General features: G+C 40.5%; 1 protein-coding gene across 43 annotated transcripts in view; it reads left to right on the plus strand.

The window, feature by feature from the left end:
* Window positions 1-20515, plus strand: part of ANK2 (ankyrin 2) — a 602743-nt gene that overhangs the window by 571182 nt on the left and 11046 nt on the right. For 25 of the 43 annotated variants that reach the window (XM_075929766.1, XM_075929759.1, XM_075929765.1 and 22 more), the window contains 6 exons: window positions 2035-2160; window positions 3505-3627; window positions 7062-7094; window positions 8500-8521; window positions 11668-17454; window positions 18851-18925. In XM_075929766.1, coding sequence (XP_075785881.1) covers window positions 2035-2160; window positions 3505-3627; window positions 7062-7094; window positions 8500-8521; window positions 11668-17454; window positions 18851-18925 — 6166 coding nt within the window. The remainder of the gene's footprint in view (window positions 1-2034; window positions 2161-3504; window positions 3628-7061; window positions 7095-8499; window positions 8522-11667; window positions 17455-18850; window positions 18926-20515) is intronic. The other 18 variants (XM_075929793.1, XM_075929785.1, XM_075929797.1 and 15 more) reach the window with 3 other exon arrangements.

Consider the following 20515-nt stretch of genomic DNA (forward strand, 5'->3'; position numbering starts at 1 on the left):
GCAAGCTTTGTTCAACACTAGCAAAAGTGCACAGTGACCATTTCTGTGGTGGTCAAAGGTGAAGGATTTAATTTTAATTAGTTTTGTGATGTAATCTGTTACAACAAAATCTTAAATTCCTTATTATTCAGATAATCTTCCACCGACTCCTTAGAAGTCTGCCCGAGTAAGGACTTTAAAAAAAACGAGTAACTCCCTCAGGATTTATCCTTTTGCAGTTTAGTCATGTTTTTGATGTTCACGTGATTTAAGCTTTGTAAGGCACATAGAGGCTTTGAAAATCTCCAGAGCCCATCCTCTGAGAGCAGTTAAGTGTCCACCTGCCAGTTTCTTCCAAATACCTATTAATAATTGAAAAAGATCAACTCCCTGACAGCAGTTGCTGGATTTGACAGAATGATTGCTGTTGACATCAGTAAGAAAAGTGGTGCTCATCCACCAGAATCAAGATATTAAATTAGCAGGTTTCATATATATTCTGTTGTACATACGAAAGCCTTTCTGTGTGGATAGTAGCTCTGCATGCTAAATGCTGTTGGCTGAGTCAGCTCCTTTAAAAGTGATGAAAAATGGGAAATGGATAAAACACAGCACATTCTGTCTCTTTACAAACCCTGTTTTCTATGCAAAATCCCACCATGAATAAATGTTTTCTCAGGTTCAGAGTCTGTTGCCTAAATAGGCAATTTTTTGCAGAGAATATAGATAAAATGGGTAATCATTACGTTGGCAAGGCAAAATTCCTGGGTGGTAAAAGTAAGAAATGTCCTTCATGTGGACTGATTCCAAAAGCTGTGCTGAGGTGAGTTCCAGGGACTTAGGATCATATAAATAACCACCATGAGAGATAAGCAGTACAGGTTGGACCTCCAAAAAACAGAACTCCCTCATTTGGCAACATCCATGGTCCGGTAGGACCACAGATGTTCCTGGACCAGAGATTCCTGGCTGGGAGCCCCAGTGGCAAGAAGGCTAGTGGCCCTGGTATCACTACTGGGGCAATGGCAGTCCCAGTAGTGGGGCCGGGGATATGGCAGCTGGGACGCGCAGCCCTGGTAGTGGAGCCAGGGACGCGGCAGTCTGGGCTGCCTGGGGCGACAGCAGCATGGCAGCCCAGCGGGGGCAGGAAGAAATGGGGGAGGGCAGTAGCAGGGGCACTTCCCTGGTCCAGCAAATTCCCTTGTTTGGGACCGGTCAGGTCCCAAAGGTGCCGGACCAGAGAGGTCCAACCTGTGGTGTCATCGAGGCATCCCAGGTATTCACTTGAGGCCTGATTTTTCAGAAGAACCAAATGTTCACCATTTCAGTTGGAGCCAATTAGATCTGCAAGTGCACAACCCCTCTGAAAAACCTCAACTCTAAGACTGTCCCCAGGTAGATTGGACTCTCACGGTCACCCTGCAGCAGAGTAAACAAATTACAGGATAATTTGAACTGACTAGGAAGGTAAAACATTTAACCTCATGATGCATCCAGATTTGCTACATTCCAGCTCATGATCCTGAATTTGCTCATGGACTAAGATCTTTCCTTCATCTGTAGCGGTGAACATGAGGGACTGATTCATTTAAAAGGGAGCAAGGTTCAGTGCACTGGTGACTTTGTCAGCTATCTGCTAGGCGTGGTTAAGAGAATGAAACAGTGATTGAATTAGCCAGAAGAGGACAGGTGAGAGCTGAAGAGAAAACTGGAGCAGGTGCATTTATCGTACCATATAGCAAACAGTTTAGTGCAGCATACTGGAAAGTTGCACATGTTTCTGCACAGGTTCACAGAACATAGGACTTAGTTCTCATTTACATGCACTTTTCACTACTGCTCTTAATAGGTGAAACTAGGCAAAATTAGAACTGTTGTAACTAATTTCTGATTATAGGTAATAATAATGATGGCAAACTTAATGCTAAGATCACTGTATTGTGAAAAATTTAATAGTGGCTCAAATCAATGCAGACGTAAGGATCAATCGAAATGTTGTAGAAATGAATATTGAATATGACCATTAATACGATTTTTTTTCCTAACTCCACATAGGTATTAGAGGGAAAGCCTATCTACGTTGACTGCTTTGGCAATCTGGTGCCACTCACAAAAAGTGGGCAACATCATATATTCAGTTTTTATGCCTTCAAAGAAAATAGACTACCACTATTCGTCAAGGTAATGGAATAACTTCAGTTATGGACTGTAGTTTTAATCAGGGCTGGCTCTGGGTTTTCAATATACTTGTCAGTCTGGAAAATGTCCATCCCTCAGATTCTCTCCTTTCTAGTGTAAGAAAAAATGAAATATGTATTTTATTGATGCAAACAACCGCTGCCTACTGTTAACTGGTAGGGCAAACCAAATTTTAATGAATACATTGGCCCTAAATCTGGATTAAAAATGCACAGTATTTATACTAATCTGGTAAGTGCATGGGCATACTTAAAATGGTGCATTTTGGACTCCATATTGTGTTTCTTGGAATACTGCTCTTTGCCGAATGAGATGGTGGAACAGCCCACTCCATTAGTCCTTATTTTGTATTTTTCCTTTGATTGGTCCACTTACAAGTGCAGCCCTTGTTTTACAGAGATTTACTTCAAAGTCTCAGAACATCCATGGTCTCATATAATTTTGTTTTGTTTTATGGGTTATTCTGTGGTCACATGCAAGTAACTTGCAGCTTTTTCAGAGCTATTCCAGCACTGTTTTTCAAGTGTAAGTGCAGTGAATATGGCTCTAATTGTTAAGATATCATCAAGCAGAAGACAACCTGAAAGTGTGACCTTTGACTTCATTAGTAACAAAAGACAGTAATTGACCACTTAGCTGCTGTTATGGGGAGAGAATGACAAAGAAGCAGTCATTGATGATAATTTGCCTACAAAGATACAAGTGCATCTATAAATTATGATGTAACTTATGAATTTTGAAGGCTTTATTTTATAGATTAATTTAAAAATTACCTATAATAAATGTCACTGAAAAGCAGAGTTAGTGCAAGTTGCCACGACAGCGTTGTGTCAGTGCAATTATTGCCTCAATTAGGGATGTTAAAATGGGTGTAATTGGCTAACTGTATAACTGCTGAAAATTTCAGTGGTTACATGCAGGGCAGCAGCCAGTTCCCCAGGAGCCGGTGTGCGCTGCTACTATGTATCGTGGCAGCTGGTTTCCTGGGAGCTGATGAGCAGCAGGAGACGGCTTAGAAGCCAGCTCCTGGCACATTCCGGCTGCTGCCCGACGCTGCTACACTCTTACATACCTAGTCTCAACTGCATTGTATGGATAAGTCATTATTACTGACTGACTTCAAATTGCCTGAATTATTTTGTTGATCTCTCCTGTTTTTCACATACTCCAGTCTATAACAAAGACACTACACAATAAACATACATCCACATACCTGAAGCAGTTTTGTTCAAGATTTACTCTTTTCTTTTGACTAGCTGTGGCACTGCATATGAAATAGAGGGCAGCTAAAGTACAGATTAAATTTCTGTATCTCTACTACATTAGGTACGAGACTCCACTCAAGAAGCTTGTGGGAGACTGTCATTTATGAAGGAGCCAAAATCTACAAGAGGGCTAGTCCATCAAGCCATCTGCAACTTAAATATCACACTGCCACTTTACATAAAGGTAATGTCAACTGTACTGTCTCAGAGCTTTTTAGACGGTTTTGTGTGGCATCCTCAGTGTCACAGCGCAACCAGGAAATAGCTAGGAGGGGAAAAGACTGGGGGAAAGACGATGGAGGGCATGTTTTCTTTAAACTTAAGTCAGCTTATGTTAGGTCAACAGCTGTGTTGGTTCATGTTCACGCTGCCCTTCTGCTGCTGCTAGTGCTCATCCTCACTGGGAGTGCTTCCCCCCAACTGAAGAGGGACAGTGTGGGGGCTGACATCCGGTGCTTTCAGCCTCATGTGCAGCTCCCTGCCAGCAGCCCAATCTTTGCTTCCCACCAGGAGTCTGGCTCTCACAGCACATAGTCAATCTGTGGAACTCCTTGCCCGAGGAGTTTGTGAAGGCTAGGACTATAACAGGGTTGAAAAGACAACTAGATAAATTCATGGAGGTTAAGTCCATAAATGGCTATTAGCCAATATGGGTAAGGAATGGTGTCCCCAGCCTCTGCTTGTCAGAGAGTGGAGATGGATGGCAGGACAGAGATCACTTGATCATTACCTGTTCGATTCACTCCCTCTGGGACACCTGGCATTGGCCACTGTTGGCAGACAGGATACTGGGCTGGATGGACCTTTGGTCTGACCCAATATGGCCATTCTGTGTTCTTATGTTCCCCTCTAACCCTTCAGGTTCCTCATCCCTGTCGGGAACAGGATAGCTGCACTGGGCTTCTCAGCTCCATGCTGCCCATGGCAATTGAATGGACACCAGGTGCAGCACTCCTTGCCAGGCACAGCCATGCACCCATTGTGGAGCAGGAAGCTCAGAGCCCAGGCAGGTGGGCTCCTGGTGGGGTGATCTGTGCCTGGCATCTAGACAGCTGCTCTGTTCGTGGCAGGGAGTGAGGACTGAAGAAGGCTGGTGTGGCTGCCCCTGTCCTGGCAGGAAAAAAAAGAAAGCCACAGAGGCAGCCATGCTTCCAGTAGGTAGCAGGAAGCTGAGAGCTTAGGCACCAGCCCAGATCAGAACATGGAGCTTGGAGAGCAGCCCAACTTGGAATGGGGATCAATTAGCACCCTAGCTGGGAAGCAAGGAGCTGGCTCCTTCTCAATTTCATGGCTCAAATGAACAGAATGACAGCCAATTGAAAATTATTGCCCACTCCTCATGTTGATGCTGCATACTTTTATCTAAGGGGAGCCACTTCACAAATTTCTGAAGTGGTCCCAGGCCGCCCCACTCAGAGACCCTGATTTGCTTTGGGGCAGGGGAGCGCGTGAAGTCTTTGCCCCCTGCCAGTGCCCTTAGGTATCTGATGGTTCCCTCTGGTGCCGCGCATCCATGGCGAGGAGCAGAAACTTTGCGTGCTCTCCCATCCCCAGATCTTGACTGGCCTGGGAGTGGAGGAGGAGCAGGGCAGCTCCAGGCCAGATCAACTAGCTTGGTGGGCTGGATTCAGCTGGCAGAGGCTGTCTTGCCCACCCCGATCTATATACAAAATGCATCGCCCTAACTATACTGACATAAGCTGTGCTATGCCTTTCGTGAAGATGGAATTACTGTGTTGGCATAATAGGGCACTTACATTGTTGGGAGCAAGGCAGTAGTGTGTACGCAGACATAATTAAGTCAACATCAGAAGTCTAATGCCTAATGCTATCGTGTAGACCAGGCCTAAGGGTTTTAATATTAGTTAGGGAAAAATAAACAGTATTCAGAATCTATCAGTTTATTTGAATATTGGCACAACCACTCTCTTGAGAGCACACAATGCATATTTGACATAATATTTGACCTAACCCTTTTGGGCAGGGAGGAATATATCAGATTTTAGACCATATATCTTTTTTGACTGGATTTCAAATGAAATTATTTCCATTCCGTATATTTTTAAACGTACCTTCCATCCTGGTGATGGAATAGTTTAAAAAAAAAAAAGTGACACAAGGGCCATAGAGGGTCTGACATGAAGCCCATTGTATATAATAGAAAGACTCACATGGGTTTCAGTTGATTTTGGAATAGGTGAAGCTTGGTTTCCATGAAGAAATTACATTAAAACTACTTACAGTGCTGTACAGTGATAAAACACAGAAACGGGAATCACTGAATAGGCCCAGGTTCCATTCCTAATTTTGCCAAAGACTTCCCGTGTAATCTCGGGTAAACTGCTTGAGCACTCTGTGCCTCGGTGCATAGAAATGGACTTCTCTTTCAATCCCCCGTCTCACAGAGTTCCATAAGAATATATTTAATATTGATAATACATATTACAATAATGATAGTGACAAAGAAGTTCCAAATATGTTTTGGTTATTTTATTACCTGGCCATAATAGTCTTGAAAAACAAAGCATCTTGAGATGGGATTTCCATATGATTAATAGAACGATTTCATTGCTCATATTAGTTGTCAGAAGTGAAGTTACAATAGTTAATACACGCTAGAAGTTACAGTAGTTAGCAACAGCATCAAAGCTATTTTCCAAATAGAATTCTAATACTGCAATACATATTTTGCCATCTGTTCAAAGCTGTCAGAAATCTGCCACAATATGCTTAACAATATTATACTTTGCAACTGCTTTCTAAGGAGAACCTCCTCAAAAGATATAGTGATATATAACTGATGCAGGAAAGGAGCTAATACTAGCAAAGAAAATGGGGAAAAGTTACTGAAAGTCAGTATTTGCTAACATTTATAACTAGTATATTTGAAGTTCCACTGAAATCCATGCATCTGTTCGTTCATTTCAGTGAGAGCTGGATCAGGCACTAAGAGCAATTCACCCATGCAGAGGGCCAGCACAATTCTATTCTATCCTTCTTGGACCTCTCTAATAACCATAGTACCCGCGTACCTTCCAGCAGTGCATTAAGACCGGTTAAAATCTGTCTTGTGTGGTCCGTTCTTTCTTACCAAATGGGCAGCCCTCTGCATAGAGGTGAATTTCATCCTTTAGGATTAAACATGTTTCGAAGAAAAGCACCTTTATTAATACATTATTGTGAGATGCATGATAGCTTACTGTAAAAGGTGCCTTGTAATAGTCAACTACAGCCCCATATTTTTATGTATGTGCTGTATATTTCATACCACTATTATTTTTATGAATAGCTGTGTCCCCTTAATATACACTGTATGTGTATGAGTTCTATGATGCATGTGATTCCATAGCAGGATTTGAGACACAGTAGAAATCAAAGACCCCACAAGCAGCTTTTCTGTTTGTAATGTGCTTGACTCTGCTATCTTTTATATTTAAACTGACCCTGTGCTATTTTTGACTCATGACAGCTGATTTGCAAAAACTGTGCTTTCTACCTACTCTTGCTGGTTATATTTTGTCTGAAACAGTACTTTTCCTATCCTTTTCTTCTCAATATTCTGTATTTTTCCTCCTCTCTTTTTTCCTCTTTTATTGCCTGGCATCTTGGGGCTGAAAGGAATCCGAGTCAGACCAAGAGCAGGAAGAAGAGGTAATTTTGCTATCATGCCACTTCATCATGGCTCTGCCATTGCTTATTTCTACTAACAAGTGAGAACTTATAGACGTCTCGGAAGACTGAATGTTTTGTCCTTTTATATTCGAAATCACATTGTATCCTTCAGGCAATTACCAAAATTTCTTGGGCTATGATCCTTACGTGGGAAAATATAATTAGAAAATTATGTATCTTTAGTTTTCTTGTATTGATAGTTACCAGTTGTAAACAGGAAGGAAAGCTAGAATCATATGACCAGTCAGCTCTCTGTGTATTATTAACATATTCCCCATGAAGCACAGAACAGTTTTGAAACCACTATTGCAAGAATTTTAGATAACACAATTATTCAGGTTGCCATTTAAAGAAAAACTAAGATTTGGGGATTGGAATTATTATAATGGAATACACATGAGGCCAGATATTCCTCACCCATTTAAATAATTTGGACATTTCAGAAATGCCCAGCACTTGGTGGGTGACAAATGAATGTACAGTCAGGTAGCTGAGCCTTTTTGGAAATCTGGTCCCAAATGTGGGTGTAGAACAATTTTTAAAATCTGTCTGCAATCTGATAGCCTGCTTCTGTCAGTTGCTGATACACGTAGCAGATACAACTCCGTACCAAAAACCCAACAGAGTTAGACCCGGAAGCATGAGCTAATTTTTTGTTTTTTAAAAAACCTGCCTGGCCCAACATCCCAACGTAGAATTAAAAGTAGTAGTTTTTATTGATTTTCTATTACTAGGATTCATTATTATATGGGCATAGAATAATGCTTTAAGAACTTATGTGAGATTAACTGTTCAAAAATTAGACCAATTTTAAGGAGTCTATTCCTTCCCTTGGTACATCAGTGGGATTTCCACTAGCAGTGTAGTAAATTACACATTGGCATTAAAATGGTTACTTACATTAATTTACGAAAACTCATGATTCTATATATTTTGTTAGTCTCTAAGGTGCCATAGGACTACTCCTTGTTTACCAATAGTAATGTGACCTACTAGTGATCATAAGGCACATGTGTATCACAATTTGTAGCGATATATTACTGTTTTGATCACTCCTTTAAAAAGCAAGAGCTAACAAATAAGGATAATATTTTAGGGCAATGTCTTGTATTTCCCTGCATATAGAAACATGTATTGGCTGAAATGGGAATTCTCCACGCTTACTTGTGACAAACGGTGGGTCCCAATGTTATCTGCAGTATGGTTTTGACATTATCCGTAGTCCCTAATTTTGCTCAGTGTTGAACGTTGTAAATTCCATTTTCACATCAGAGTCTTTTAGTGGTGCTCACAGAAGTCCACATTTAAATGTATCCCTATATGATCTTACACACAGCCCAGTGTGATATTGTAACCATTTCACTTTATCTGTGTTCTCTTTCAGGTTGACATGACCTCAGAAAAAAGTAAGATTTTTAAAAAACACCAACAACTGTTTGTATGAAAACTGGTTAAGAATAAAGAAAAGCATAAACGAGACTGCAAGCTCTAACTGACATTACTAATAATTATAAAATGTAATAGTAAGCAATATAATAGGAATGCAGCTGTTTGATTAAGTACATTTTAACTTGTAAATTTTTAATACCATATTAAGAAAATTCATCTAAGCATTCACTTTCCTTCAACATCCCTAGTAATCCTGCTATTGCTGTTATGCTTGAATAAATACCCATCCCTCCATTTTTATGTTTTTGTATGTTTGTCAGCATAATATTGTCACCTCATTTTTATTAGAGAAATTACAGTATCACTTTTTAATAAAAATGCATCACTAAACTTTTCATAACGTTGATTACAAGAAACACAGGCATGTGTAAAAGTGATACTGTCCAAAGAACCAGGCTGTGTAATCCCCATTACTGTGGTGAAATATGATTGGATAGATGGCTTTCCTTAAATACTTGCATTATGTAATGAAGCCTAACAGTTATTAGTTGCAATGACCGGGATTAATGGACTAGCTTGGTCCTAACCTATAACAATTGCTCTTCTAAAGGTCTTCTTTTAATGAAGATACCAGAGAATTTATTTGCTCAATTTGAATAGTCCTATGATGAGAGCTAAATGCTTTCACATGCAGTGGTTTTTCTTACCAACTGCATTTGAGGAGGGGGGGAGGGGCAGGGAGGAAATGACTTTTGACTTGTCTCGTGGTTGCAGCCATCTTTACAAGTGAATACAACTTAAGACAGAAGAAAAAGTTCATTTCTACATATTGTCTTTTGAAAGTTAGCTGTTTTCTCATTTGGCACATAAGATATTTTTAGCATCATAATCCTGAGAGATTAATATAAAAAATATATTATTTAGTGCATAGGGTCCATTGTGCAAAGAACACCCTTCTAGTGTGACGATTATATAGGATTTAATAGTGATTATTTGCACAATGCCTAACTGCTAACTCTTTTGGAGTGCATGACTGAAGTGCTAACCCTGACCTCAAGACTAACTCCACAGTGGCACAGGAGTCTTACTGATGTACGTTAGTAGGGTTCCATGTTAGTGGGGTGCATTGCACATTTTGTTATCATTTACTAAAGTAAAAAGTTACTAGAAAGGAAGCATTTGGAATCCTAACTGAAAGGATTTAAAAAACAAGGAAAAAAACCCACCACTGATATATCAACCCTTTACTTTTGTTGCTGAAACGGGAGTGCTTTTCATTAGTACAAGTAGGCTTTTCAGTGAGTCTGGATGCGTAAATTCTCAATAAAATTGCATACCAGTGAAAATCATCTATCTAGACCTCCCCGCCTGTATCAGTAACCACAAACCTAGATCCTTGGGGATTATAGCTGCTCCACATAGATAAAAGGGGTCCACAGTGCCTAATCACAGTGGACAGCTGGGGCTTAATGCCACTATTTCCCATATAATGACAATTTTTCAAGTATGCTGCATTCAAGATGTTGACATTGTCTCAGATGTCTCCAAGAAGTTTCCTTTATTTCCCATCAAATCTTAATTGCTCTGTCAGCCCTCTTGTTTACCATTTTGGGCATTTGGTAACACTATAAAACAACACAGAGATGACTTATTAACATGAACAACCAGTTTTACTGTGTCTACTTTCTCAGAGGAGAAATACTAGGTCTTAACGAAATACTTTTTTTATTACAATAAATTGAATAATTTTTAAAAACAAATGCAGATATTTGCACAGCAACTTTCAGATAGGTTTACTCCATTAATCACTTATGATACAGAAAAATATTACTGTTGGTATACTGTAATATTTTTAAAAGCAAGAAAAAATTATTACATTATAAATAAATAACAGTGATAATCTGGACATAACTGACATTAATGTCATACTATTTTATTTCATCAAATGCAGATTTCTTAATAATCCTTGTTCAAATTGGGCACCGTCACAAAATATTCTCCACAAACAACTGTGCCATATAGAGAACGGCCCACAATCCAATACTTTGTATATTGGTAGTGGAGAATAGTTAATACTTCACCACAGTACACTGTTGTTGTTTTTTTATGTATTATTTTAATTTACAACCATTCTCCATCTAGTGCTTTTATGTATTATTTTAATTTATAACCATTCTCCATCTAGTGCTTCTAAGTAAGGCTGCATACCCAACGCCTTTGCTTTGCATGGAAATAACTTGGCTTACATAAATTGTATGTGTGTCCAGTGTGAATGTCTTGATTTTTGGTTGCCATACATTAATTACATTTTTTGAACCTTTAAATTCACATTTAAGTTGATTCACGGTTATTTTTATTTTCCCTTTTTTCCCCCTCTTCTCCTTTTTTTTTTTTTTTTTTTATAATCCTCAATATATATGTTATTTGTCAATGAGGATGTTCCAAGGAAAGGACCATACCTCTTGAAACAAAAGAATGTTTGTTGCATTGTTTAGGTATGAGATCCCCTTAGATGAAATGCCGGTTTGCAGCTGATTCAGATCTCTATATATTTGATCAGACTTTAGATTACTACAGAACTAAATATACATAATACAGATTTTAATTTTTGTTTTGATCATTAAGAAAAACAAATGTGCACTTCTACCCAAATGTTATGCTGACAGTTTGCTACCACTGGCTTTCACTTAGAGGAAATCAACTTTCAACCAATTCTAATGTTTGGGTTTTTTTGCTTACCTTTTTTTGTTTGCTTTTTTCTTGCTTTCTTTTATTTTAACATCAATCTATAACATCCAAACAATCTTGAGATGTCTATCTGTGTAAATTCACTGTGTTCCCGCATTGTTTTTTAATTTACTTTTTTGTTATTTTAATTTTTATGTTGTCCTGATAAATTGGTGATGTTGTATGTGTGGATGTGCAATAGTGGGAAAATTAAGCAAGTTATTTCCTGCCCATTTTCCTTTTCAGTTTTCTTTTTTTCCTATTAGCTTTGCTTTGCTCTTGTATCCTCAGATCTTGTGGATCCACCATTCCCAGCCCATTTTGTTGACCATTCTACCAATGCAACCAAAGACTGTCATTTTTGGTCCTGATTACATTTTTCAATTTCTATTTTTGATTTCCATTTTACTTTCAATGTTTTTCATTCACATCAAAGATGATGACGAGACAGAATCTACAGAAACATCTATCCTGAAAAGCCACCTGGTTAATGAAGTCCCAGTACTAGCCAGTCCAGATTTGCTATCTGAAGTTTCTGAGATGAAACAAGATTTGATCAAAATGACTGCCATCTTGACAACTGACCCTTCCGATCAATCAGGTTCCATCAAGGTGAAAGATCTTGGGAAAGCCACCGAAGAAGAGCCAGGAGAGCCTTTTGAAATTGTGGAAAGAGTGAAAGAGGACTTAGAGAAAGTAAACGAAATACTCAGACGTGGAACCTACACAAGAGAAGAGCACATACTGCCGAGGTCCCATTCTGGAAGAGAATTAGTGGAAGAGGAATGGGTTATTCTCAGTGATGAAGAAATTGAAGAGGCCAGACGCAATGCTCCGTTAGAAGCCATTGAACCTGCCTGTATAGAACTTAGGATAGAAAAAGGAACAACAGAGACAAAAAAGACAGACATGACAGGAATGGTAGATTATCTTACCAAGGATTTAAAAACCTATGTGTCTCTTCATGAAGTGCAGCCACAAACGTTCCAAGAAGATTTAGTTGGGGAGAAATTTGAAGCTGTTGTTATAAGCAGGGGTTCTGAAACAGGCACACAGGGCTCTCCAGCTGCTGAAACTCAATGTACACAGAAGCAACACAAACCCTCCTTGGAAATTAAAAAACCAATTAGGAGGAAACTAAAAGATAAACAAAGGCAAAAAGAAGGAGGGGGAGAGACACAAAGCAGTGAAGAACAATCGGGACTAACAAAGTTCAGTTCTGAGGAGTCATTAGATGGTGAGCCAGGTTTAACACCTGCAGCTGCTCCTGATGTTAGCGCCATATCCCCTGTAATAGAAGAGACCCCTATTGGCTCAATAAAAGACAAGGTAAAAGCTCTTCAGAAGCGAGTGGAAGATGAACAGAAAGTACGTTCAAAACTGCCTGTCAGAATCCACCCCAAAGAAATCACTGCAGAGAGGCCTGTTAGAAGGCCAGTGCAAGCTAAAAAAATTGTGCACAAAGCACAGCCACCTGTTTCACCCTCAGCTAAAACAGAAAGACTGGAAGAGACTATGTCAGTCCGGGAGCTAATGAAAGCCTTCCAGTCAGGACAAGATCCATCCAAGAAAAAATCCGGACTGTTTGAGCACAAAACTATCAAACAAAAGCAGCAGCTATCTGACAAAGAAAGTGAAACAGGACAGGCACCACCATCTAGGAAAACAAACAAAAAAGATAGCCCGCCAGCCAAACAAGCCAAAGTCCTTAAGACAGAGAAAGATTCGCCATCTAAAAAAGGAAAGCAAGCTTCTATTGATTGCTCTAAAAAGGAACCAGTAGATAGAGGCCAGGTGAAAGGAGAGAGCTCTAAAGCAACCAAATCTTTCTCTCCAGTGTTTGATGAAGAAAGTTCCAAGGAGGCAGCAGTTGTGAAGGAAAAGACAACTGATGATGACCAAGGAGACACTGACTTCCAGATCAGCCCTGACAGAAAAACCTCAACCGACTTTTCTGATGTCATTAAAGAAGAGCTCGAGAATAATGACAAGTACCAGCAGTTTCGACACGTTTCTATCACTGAGGAAGGAGAGCTTCACTTAGAGCAAGTACTGACCAGTCCTTTCAATGTTACCTTCCCATCAGAGTATGTGAAAGATGGCTTTCTCCCTGCTCTTTCTTTACAAAGTGGTACCTTTGATGGCAGCTCAGAAAGCCTTAAACATGAAGGTGTAGCAGATTCTCCCGGTAGCCTGCTTGATGGAACCCCTCAAATCAGCTCTGAGGAAAGTTATAAGCATGAGGGTCTGGCAGAGACTCCAGAAACAAGCCCTGAAAGTTTGTCTTTCTCACCCAAGAAAACTGATGAAGAAATTGGAGAAACAAAAGAATCCACTGTGGTGCACAGAGTAGCTGAGACGTGTTCTCCAAAGGAAGCCCCACCAATGAAAGATGACAGAGGTATTACTGCAGAACAGCTAAGCACAGATATTGAAGCTATGAAATCTCTTTCTGATCATTTATCAGAACAGGTACCTTCAGACCCTGAGAAAGGGGCAGGCAAACTTAGAGACGGTAGCTCAGCTTCCATTATGACAGATGTTAGCAGTGCCAAAGAATCCAAAAGTAGTGAACACACACAGTTAACTAAATCTTCTGAAATGTATGACAGCTCTTTAGAGAAATATAAGACTTGTGAAAGTCATGTTGCTATCAGAAGTCCCCAAGGATTGGAACTTTCCCTTCCGAGTCATCACAGTGAAAGCTTTAGCCCTGTGGCAGATGAATCCCTGGCTATAAGTCATAAGGATTCATTGGAAGCAAGCCCGGTGCTGGAAGATAACTCATCACACAAAACCCCTGATTCCCTGGAGCCTAGCCCTACGAAAGAGTCACCATGCCGTGATTCTCTTGAAAGCAGCCCCACAGAACAAAAAGCAAAGCCTAGCATTCTTACCGGACAAGTTCCTCTACAGTCTGTCCCTACCAGAGCAGAAATGTTCCCAGAGCTGGTATCGATGCGTTCCAGAATTCTTCGTGACCCCGATGGAAGTGCTGAAGACGACAGTTTAGAACAGACTTCCCTCATGGAGAGTTCAGGGAAAAGTCCTCTTTCGCCTGACACTCCTAGCTCTGAAGAAATTAGCTATGAAATTACACCCAAAACTGCAGACTTGCAGGCACTGTCTAATATATCCAAGTCAGCCACAATCCCTGAAGTCAGTGAAGAGCCAGAGGATGATTCAGAAAGTGAACCAAAGAAGAGGTTCACTCCAGAAGAGGAAATGTTTAAGATGGTGACCAAAATCAAAATGTTTGATGAATTGGAACAAGAAGCAAAACAGAAAAGAGAGTATGTAAAGGACAAAAAGCAAGATGAATCTTCTTCAGTTCCCGAGTCAGATATTACATGTGAAACTGAAGTACCAGTGCCAATAGCTACTGAAGGAAAAGATATACCTACAGTAGTGATGTCTGCTATGGACACGAGGAAAAGTTCTTCCTCTTCTGAAAGTGAGCCAGAGTTGACTCAGCTGAAAAAAGAAGCTGACTCGGGCCTCTTAATGGAGCCTGTGATTCGAGTGCAACCTCCATCACCGCATCCACCCAGCATAGACTCCAGTTCCAGCCCCGAAGAAGCAGGGTTTCAACCTATTGACCCCAAACAACATGCTTTCAGGATGGAGGATTACAAAGCAGAATCAGAGAAGTCAAGAAAAGAAGAGAAAGAGGAACTATCTGTGCTCGGTGATAAGTGTAAAGCTTCCACTGAAGAATCAAATGTTTCTCACTGTGATGCTGGTATCATACCAGCAACTGATGAATCAAAGTGTTGTTATAGTACAGATGAAAGCGAGACAGTTAGCCCTAATGGCCCAGTGGTACGACTTGATAGTGCTTTCTGTCATGCAATTGGTGAAGATGCTCAAAAAGACGTTTTGGTTCATCAGTCTTCTCTAGCACTACAGCAACACCATGCCTCTCAGAAGCAGATTGATGCAGCTGGAAAGTTAACACATGAAGACCTCAGTACTGAAGGGAATGGGTCTGGGAAAGTATGTGGTCCCTTTGGGCATGATAATTCTCACAGTTCTGCATCACGAGATGATGCATTAGCTAAAGATATTTCCCCCGAGTGCTCTGCTTTGGGAAGTGATTTGACAAAATCAGACAAAGATCTTGAGCCATTCCAAAGTGTGTGTTATAGAGATGAGCTTTCCACAGACTATACATCCCTTACCACTAAAAAGGATGAATTTGAAAGTTATGCCGCAGATACTGATGAAAGCGATGCTCCGCAAATAATAAGCCCATATGAAAATGTCCCTTCTGAACATTTTTTCACTAGCTACGAAAGTAGAGTAGGAACTGTAACAAGGCAGAAGACAAGTCCATCATCTAGAGATGTTCGTTCTGTTGAAATAGAAACAACAATTGAGGAATCATTAGTGGCAAGTTCGCCTAGCAGACATGATCCTGCAAGTGGAGATCAAACTTCAGAAGAGATGTATATGCAAATAGATTCAAAACAGGAAATATCAACTTCAGTGCCTTCATCAGCAGACCCTGCAGCATTAGATGAAACTGCCCTTCAGCATATAAAAGATGAAGCCGAGAAACTGATCAGCCAAGTGGTCATCACCAAAACAGATGTGGATTCTGACAGGTGGAGCGAAATACGTGAAGATGATGAAGCTTTTGAGGCTCGTGTGAAAGAGGAGGAACAAAAGATTTTTGGTTTAATAGTGGACAGGCGGTCACAGGGTACAACGCCAGATACAACACCAGCGAGGACACCCACAGAAGAAGGGACACCAACTAGTGAACAAAATCCTTTTCTCTTCCAGGAAGGAAAGTTGTTTGAAATGACTCGAAGTGGAGCCATTGACATGACCAAAAGGAACTATGCAGATGAAAGCTTTCACTTTTTCCAAGTAGGGCAGAAGTCTCAAGAAGAAGTTTCTTTAGCTGAAGAAATGAAAGCAGCCACAGAGATGGAATCCCCTAAGCTAGAGAGATCACCAGATCCTGTGGCACCTTCAGAATCAGATGAAACTGATATACAGGTAAAGCATGCACTTACAACAGCATTGCCAATATCTGAGCCTCCTGAACAATCAGAGGAAATGACTAGCACGGGTGTCAGCATGGCCACTACAAAAGCAGAACTTAAATCTAGAATTCCCATTAAAATGGGTATTTCAGTTTCTTCAAAATCACCAAAGAAAGAGACTGTTGCCTCTGAAGCTTCTGAAGTAGATCCTTTCTCCAGAACAGAAACTGATGATAAATGTGATAGCAGTCAGGTGCCTTGCCCTATCTCCCCAGAGCAGTCTGTGATACAGTTAGAATTTTCCACAGTCATTAGGTCTGTGTATTCTGAACAGGATGACGAGTCCCCAGAATCTTCACCGGAGGAACAGAGGTCCGTGATTGAAATCCCTACTGCTGTCCCGGACAGCGGCGTGCCTTCTTCTGAAAGCAAATCCAAAATTCCTGTAAGAACTACTCCTGCTGCACCGCAGTCATTGCAACAACCAGACTATGAGATCCCATCTTCAGATGGCTTTCTGGACAGTTTGCAAGATGAAATAAAGGATGACCCAACAAAACCAAAGTCTAAAATACCTGTCAAAGAAGCTTTCCAAAGAACAGAGCAACAGTGTACAGATCCAGAAACTTCTGTTCAGAAGGCACAGTTACCCAAAGCTCTCGATATGACATGCAAACCATCTATGAAACAAGATAATCGAAGCAAATCTGAATCTGAATCAAGTGTTCCCATGGATGCAAAGACTAGGCGCTCAATAAGAGCTAGGAGTTATGCTGAGGTGGAAGTGGAGACCAGAGCAAGGGTGGATGAGATGAAGCAAGAGCTAGAATCAGATGATGGGACAACAGCAAGACCAAAGATATTTTCATCAAGACTGCCAGTTAAAAGCAGAAGTGCCACAGCTTCTCACGGTACTGTTAGTCCTACAAAAGAAAGTAAGGACCATTTTTTTGACCTTTACAGAAACTCCATAGAGTTCTTTGAAGAGATTAGTGATGAAGCTTCCAAGTTAGTGGATAGACTTACCCAGTCAGAAAGAGAACAAGAATTAATTTCAGATGATGAAAGTAGTAGCGCCCTAGAAGTTTCTGTTATTGAGAACGTGCCATCCACTGAGACCCAGCAGTCAATTCCCGAAGACATCTTTGACACCAGGCCCATTTGGGATGAGTCCATTGAGACTCAGATTGAGCGTATTCCTGATGAAAATGTCCATGACCGTGCTGAAGGTATTTGCCAGACACTGGGATTCCTAGTGCTACGCATGTCATGAATTTTATAATTCTTTTGTGTGTGTGCGTGTGCGCGCGCACGTGTGTGTGACTTGTGCATTCTTTTCTTTGTGCTTTGTGTGATTGTTAATGCCTTCGTGTAAGCTCTGTTTGTTATTGTGTTGTGTCTATATTTTCTTGTCTGGGAAACAGTCTCAAGATTGCACAATGCGAATGCTTATGGAAAGTGTTAACACAATAAGCAGAAAATCCTTTGGTAAAAACATGGTATTATTTTCCTTTAACACCAGTTGATCCTCCTTTTTAGGCCATGGGAGTTTTGACTTTTGGTTTTCCTTGGTTCTAGACTGACCTCCTATTTTTACTAGTCATAGAATATTTTGGCAAATAAACATGCACTGTTGTTCAAACTAGGTGTGGTGTATTTTTTTTTCCAGTTTGAGACTTCAGAACGGTTTCACATTTTAAAAATCCTTAAACTCTTATTACATTTTTTTGACAGCCAATTTCTGAAGAATGCTCTGCATTTCCCCAATAACTTAATGCAGGTGTTGTTTTTTTTCCCCAAGTAATGTTAACTTTTATATATTGTTGAGTAGCCTCAAGGAAAATCCAACAGTAAAACTCAAACACATATATACATCTGTATTCCTGTAACTACTAAACAATAGAGATGGTAATTTCATTAATTCTGCATGTCTGTTTTGGGAAAATCAAAACTCAAACTCTGCTGGTCTGAAATTGGATGTGAAGACAGGTCCTTATACTTTTATCATTGAAATATATAAACACTGAGAAGTGGAACTTGTCTTTCCCAGGCTTCCTTTGAAAATATCCTGGGTTATTCTTGGAACTAGATTGTAATAACCTTTAATGAAATTATCAAATAAAATATAATAATTAGAAAGGACCAATGGAAATGAACAAATTACAGTACATGTTTGACTTCTCTTTAGCATTAACTAACGAGGGCATGGAAAAATGCAGGTGGTGGTTTTCTTTTTTTTTTTGGTTGTTTTTTTGGGGTCAGTAACAGTCTGCCTTCTTTGCCTTTGTTCTAGATATAAAAGGGCTTATTGTTAAATAAAAGCCTAAGAATATTTTGGGCCAGACTTTCACACCTTATCTTTGCATCTACATAAGCAGTCCGATTTTAGAAAAGGCTGACCAGCCAAAAAGCTCCAATTTAAAAATCTGGCCTTTTTTGGCACCTAAATAACAGAGCTAGTAAAAAGACTAATGTTCGGTAGCCATTTTTAAATACTTAGTCACAGTTTGTGGCACTTCAGAACAGTTAGAAGAAAGCTTTCCTTTCTTGAGATATATTGGTTTTGTAGCTTCTCCTTGACCTGTTGATAGACAACTTGTGGCTATTCTGTTTGACCCTATTTAGATCAACAGGATGATCAAAGAAGAACAGAGGAAAGACTTGCACACATTGCTGATCATCTTGGATTCAGCTGGACAGGTAAACTGCATGTAATCTCTTTCAGATTAAATATGTTCATGCAGAAATGGTTTTTTTCCCCTTTCATTTCCATGCTTCTACCAAATGTCTTTTTTTATTAATGAAAGTCTGCTTATAGAAATTTGCCAATAGATATAGAAACTACAACCTTGCAGTGAAAAAAGGAGTATGGGCCTGATTCTAGACTCTGTGGCCCCTGGCAGAGGAAACCTCCCAGCATAAGAATAGTACAGACCCAACATCATAAAACAGTATTACCCATTTTTGCAACCCCCAGGACTCTGGTTAGCAACCATGCCAGGTAGTGGTGGCATGACCAGAGCAGCCTGCGCTCCAGCAATTTTGGGCTACAAAGCATTCACAGGCAGCTGTGTAACTCTTTCCTAAATGAGAGCAGTCCTCCCCTTTTGTTTAGAACTGATGGCAGAGTTGCAACATTTTATTTGCTGAAACCCACACTGAGCGGAGACAGATACCTCATCATGGAGAGACCCAAACTGGTACTGAGTGAAATTAATAATTCCACTACTGAAAATCAGTTGACAAGAGGAACTTAAAGAGAACGAGGTGTGCAGAATTCTCTGTCCAGCATTTAGTAGCACATAGTCCAAACCAAAACTTTATCCTCCGCTTCCCTTGATATCTATATTTGCAGTGAACTCTGAACCTTTTCTCACTCAGTCCACTGTATCAGGACCATTCTCCCTGGCCCTATGTGATGCAACCCCAGTTTCCTCTTCTCAGACCTCTAACAGTTTTCCCATGAATTTAAGCAATAGAACCCTCAATCACTTCCACTAGGAAGGCTAAGTTACCACGCTCCTTGATGGAGGAATTCTGAGGAAGTCCCAGTTTGCTATAATCCACTATGATAATATGAAATTCCATCAAATGCAGAATTCTTAATAATCCTTGGGCTGCATGTGGTCCATCAGAATTCTGTGTGTGGCCCATGAGACATTTTGTTTACCATTGCCCACGCACAGGGTTGCCAGATTCCATCCATGTAGATTTTTTCCTACCAGTTTTGCTAAAGTGACATGCATGAAAAGCAAGGGCACGTAAAGTGAGGTGTGTGCTGATTACAGACAACATTGACTGTGGGAGCCTCTGCATCCAATCAATGCACTGCTGCAGTTCAGTCAGCCCACCCCGCATAGTCTAGATACACACAAACACAGTTAGCAAAACTACCCTATCCCAGGAGACCATGTTGGTTATGGCAATCTCAGTGGGCCCACTGAGATGAAGTCCCACTTACATCACTAACCTAGGTTTTCCATCACTGTTCTACTTTGAACCTGCAGGTAATACACAGTGCATGTCTCCTCCCCGCAGCATACCAAGTGGGACTCACAATCTAAACAGAAAGAAATGTGTCTCCAGTGCCAAGTGACTTCTTCCCACCCCATGTTATGGGGGAAAATGGGCGGCTTTGTCTTTCTCTCCCTGCACCTCCCCCCTGCCCATTCAGCTGTTCTCCGTGGGGATCAGGATGGAGTCACTTCTGCTTGAGAACCTGGCTGGGAGGCAGCAGTGACCCGTGTCCTTCCCAGTTGCCAGGGAGCGTGACTGTATGTGCCAGGTGAG

The sequence above is a fragment of the Pelodiscus sinensis genome, chromosome 5 (genome assembly GCF_049634645.1).
Source record: "Pelodiscus sinensis isolate JC-2024 chromosome 5, ASM4963464v1, whole genome shotgun sequence".
Taxonomy (NCBI): domain Eukaryota; kingdom Metazoa; phylum Chordata; order Testudines; family Trionychidae; genus Pelodiscus; species Pelodiscus sinensis.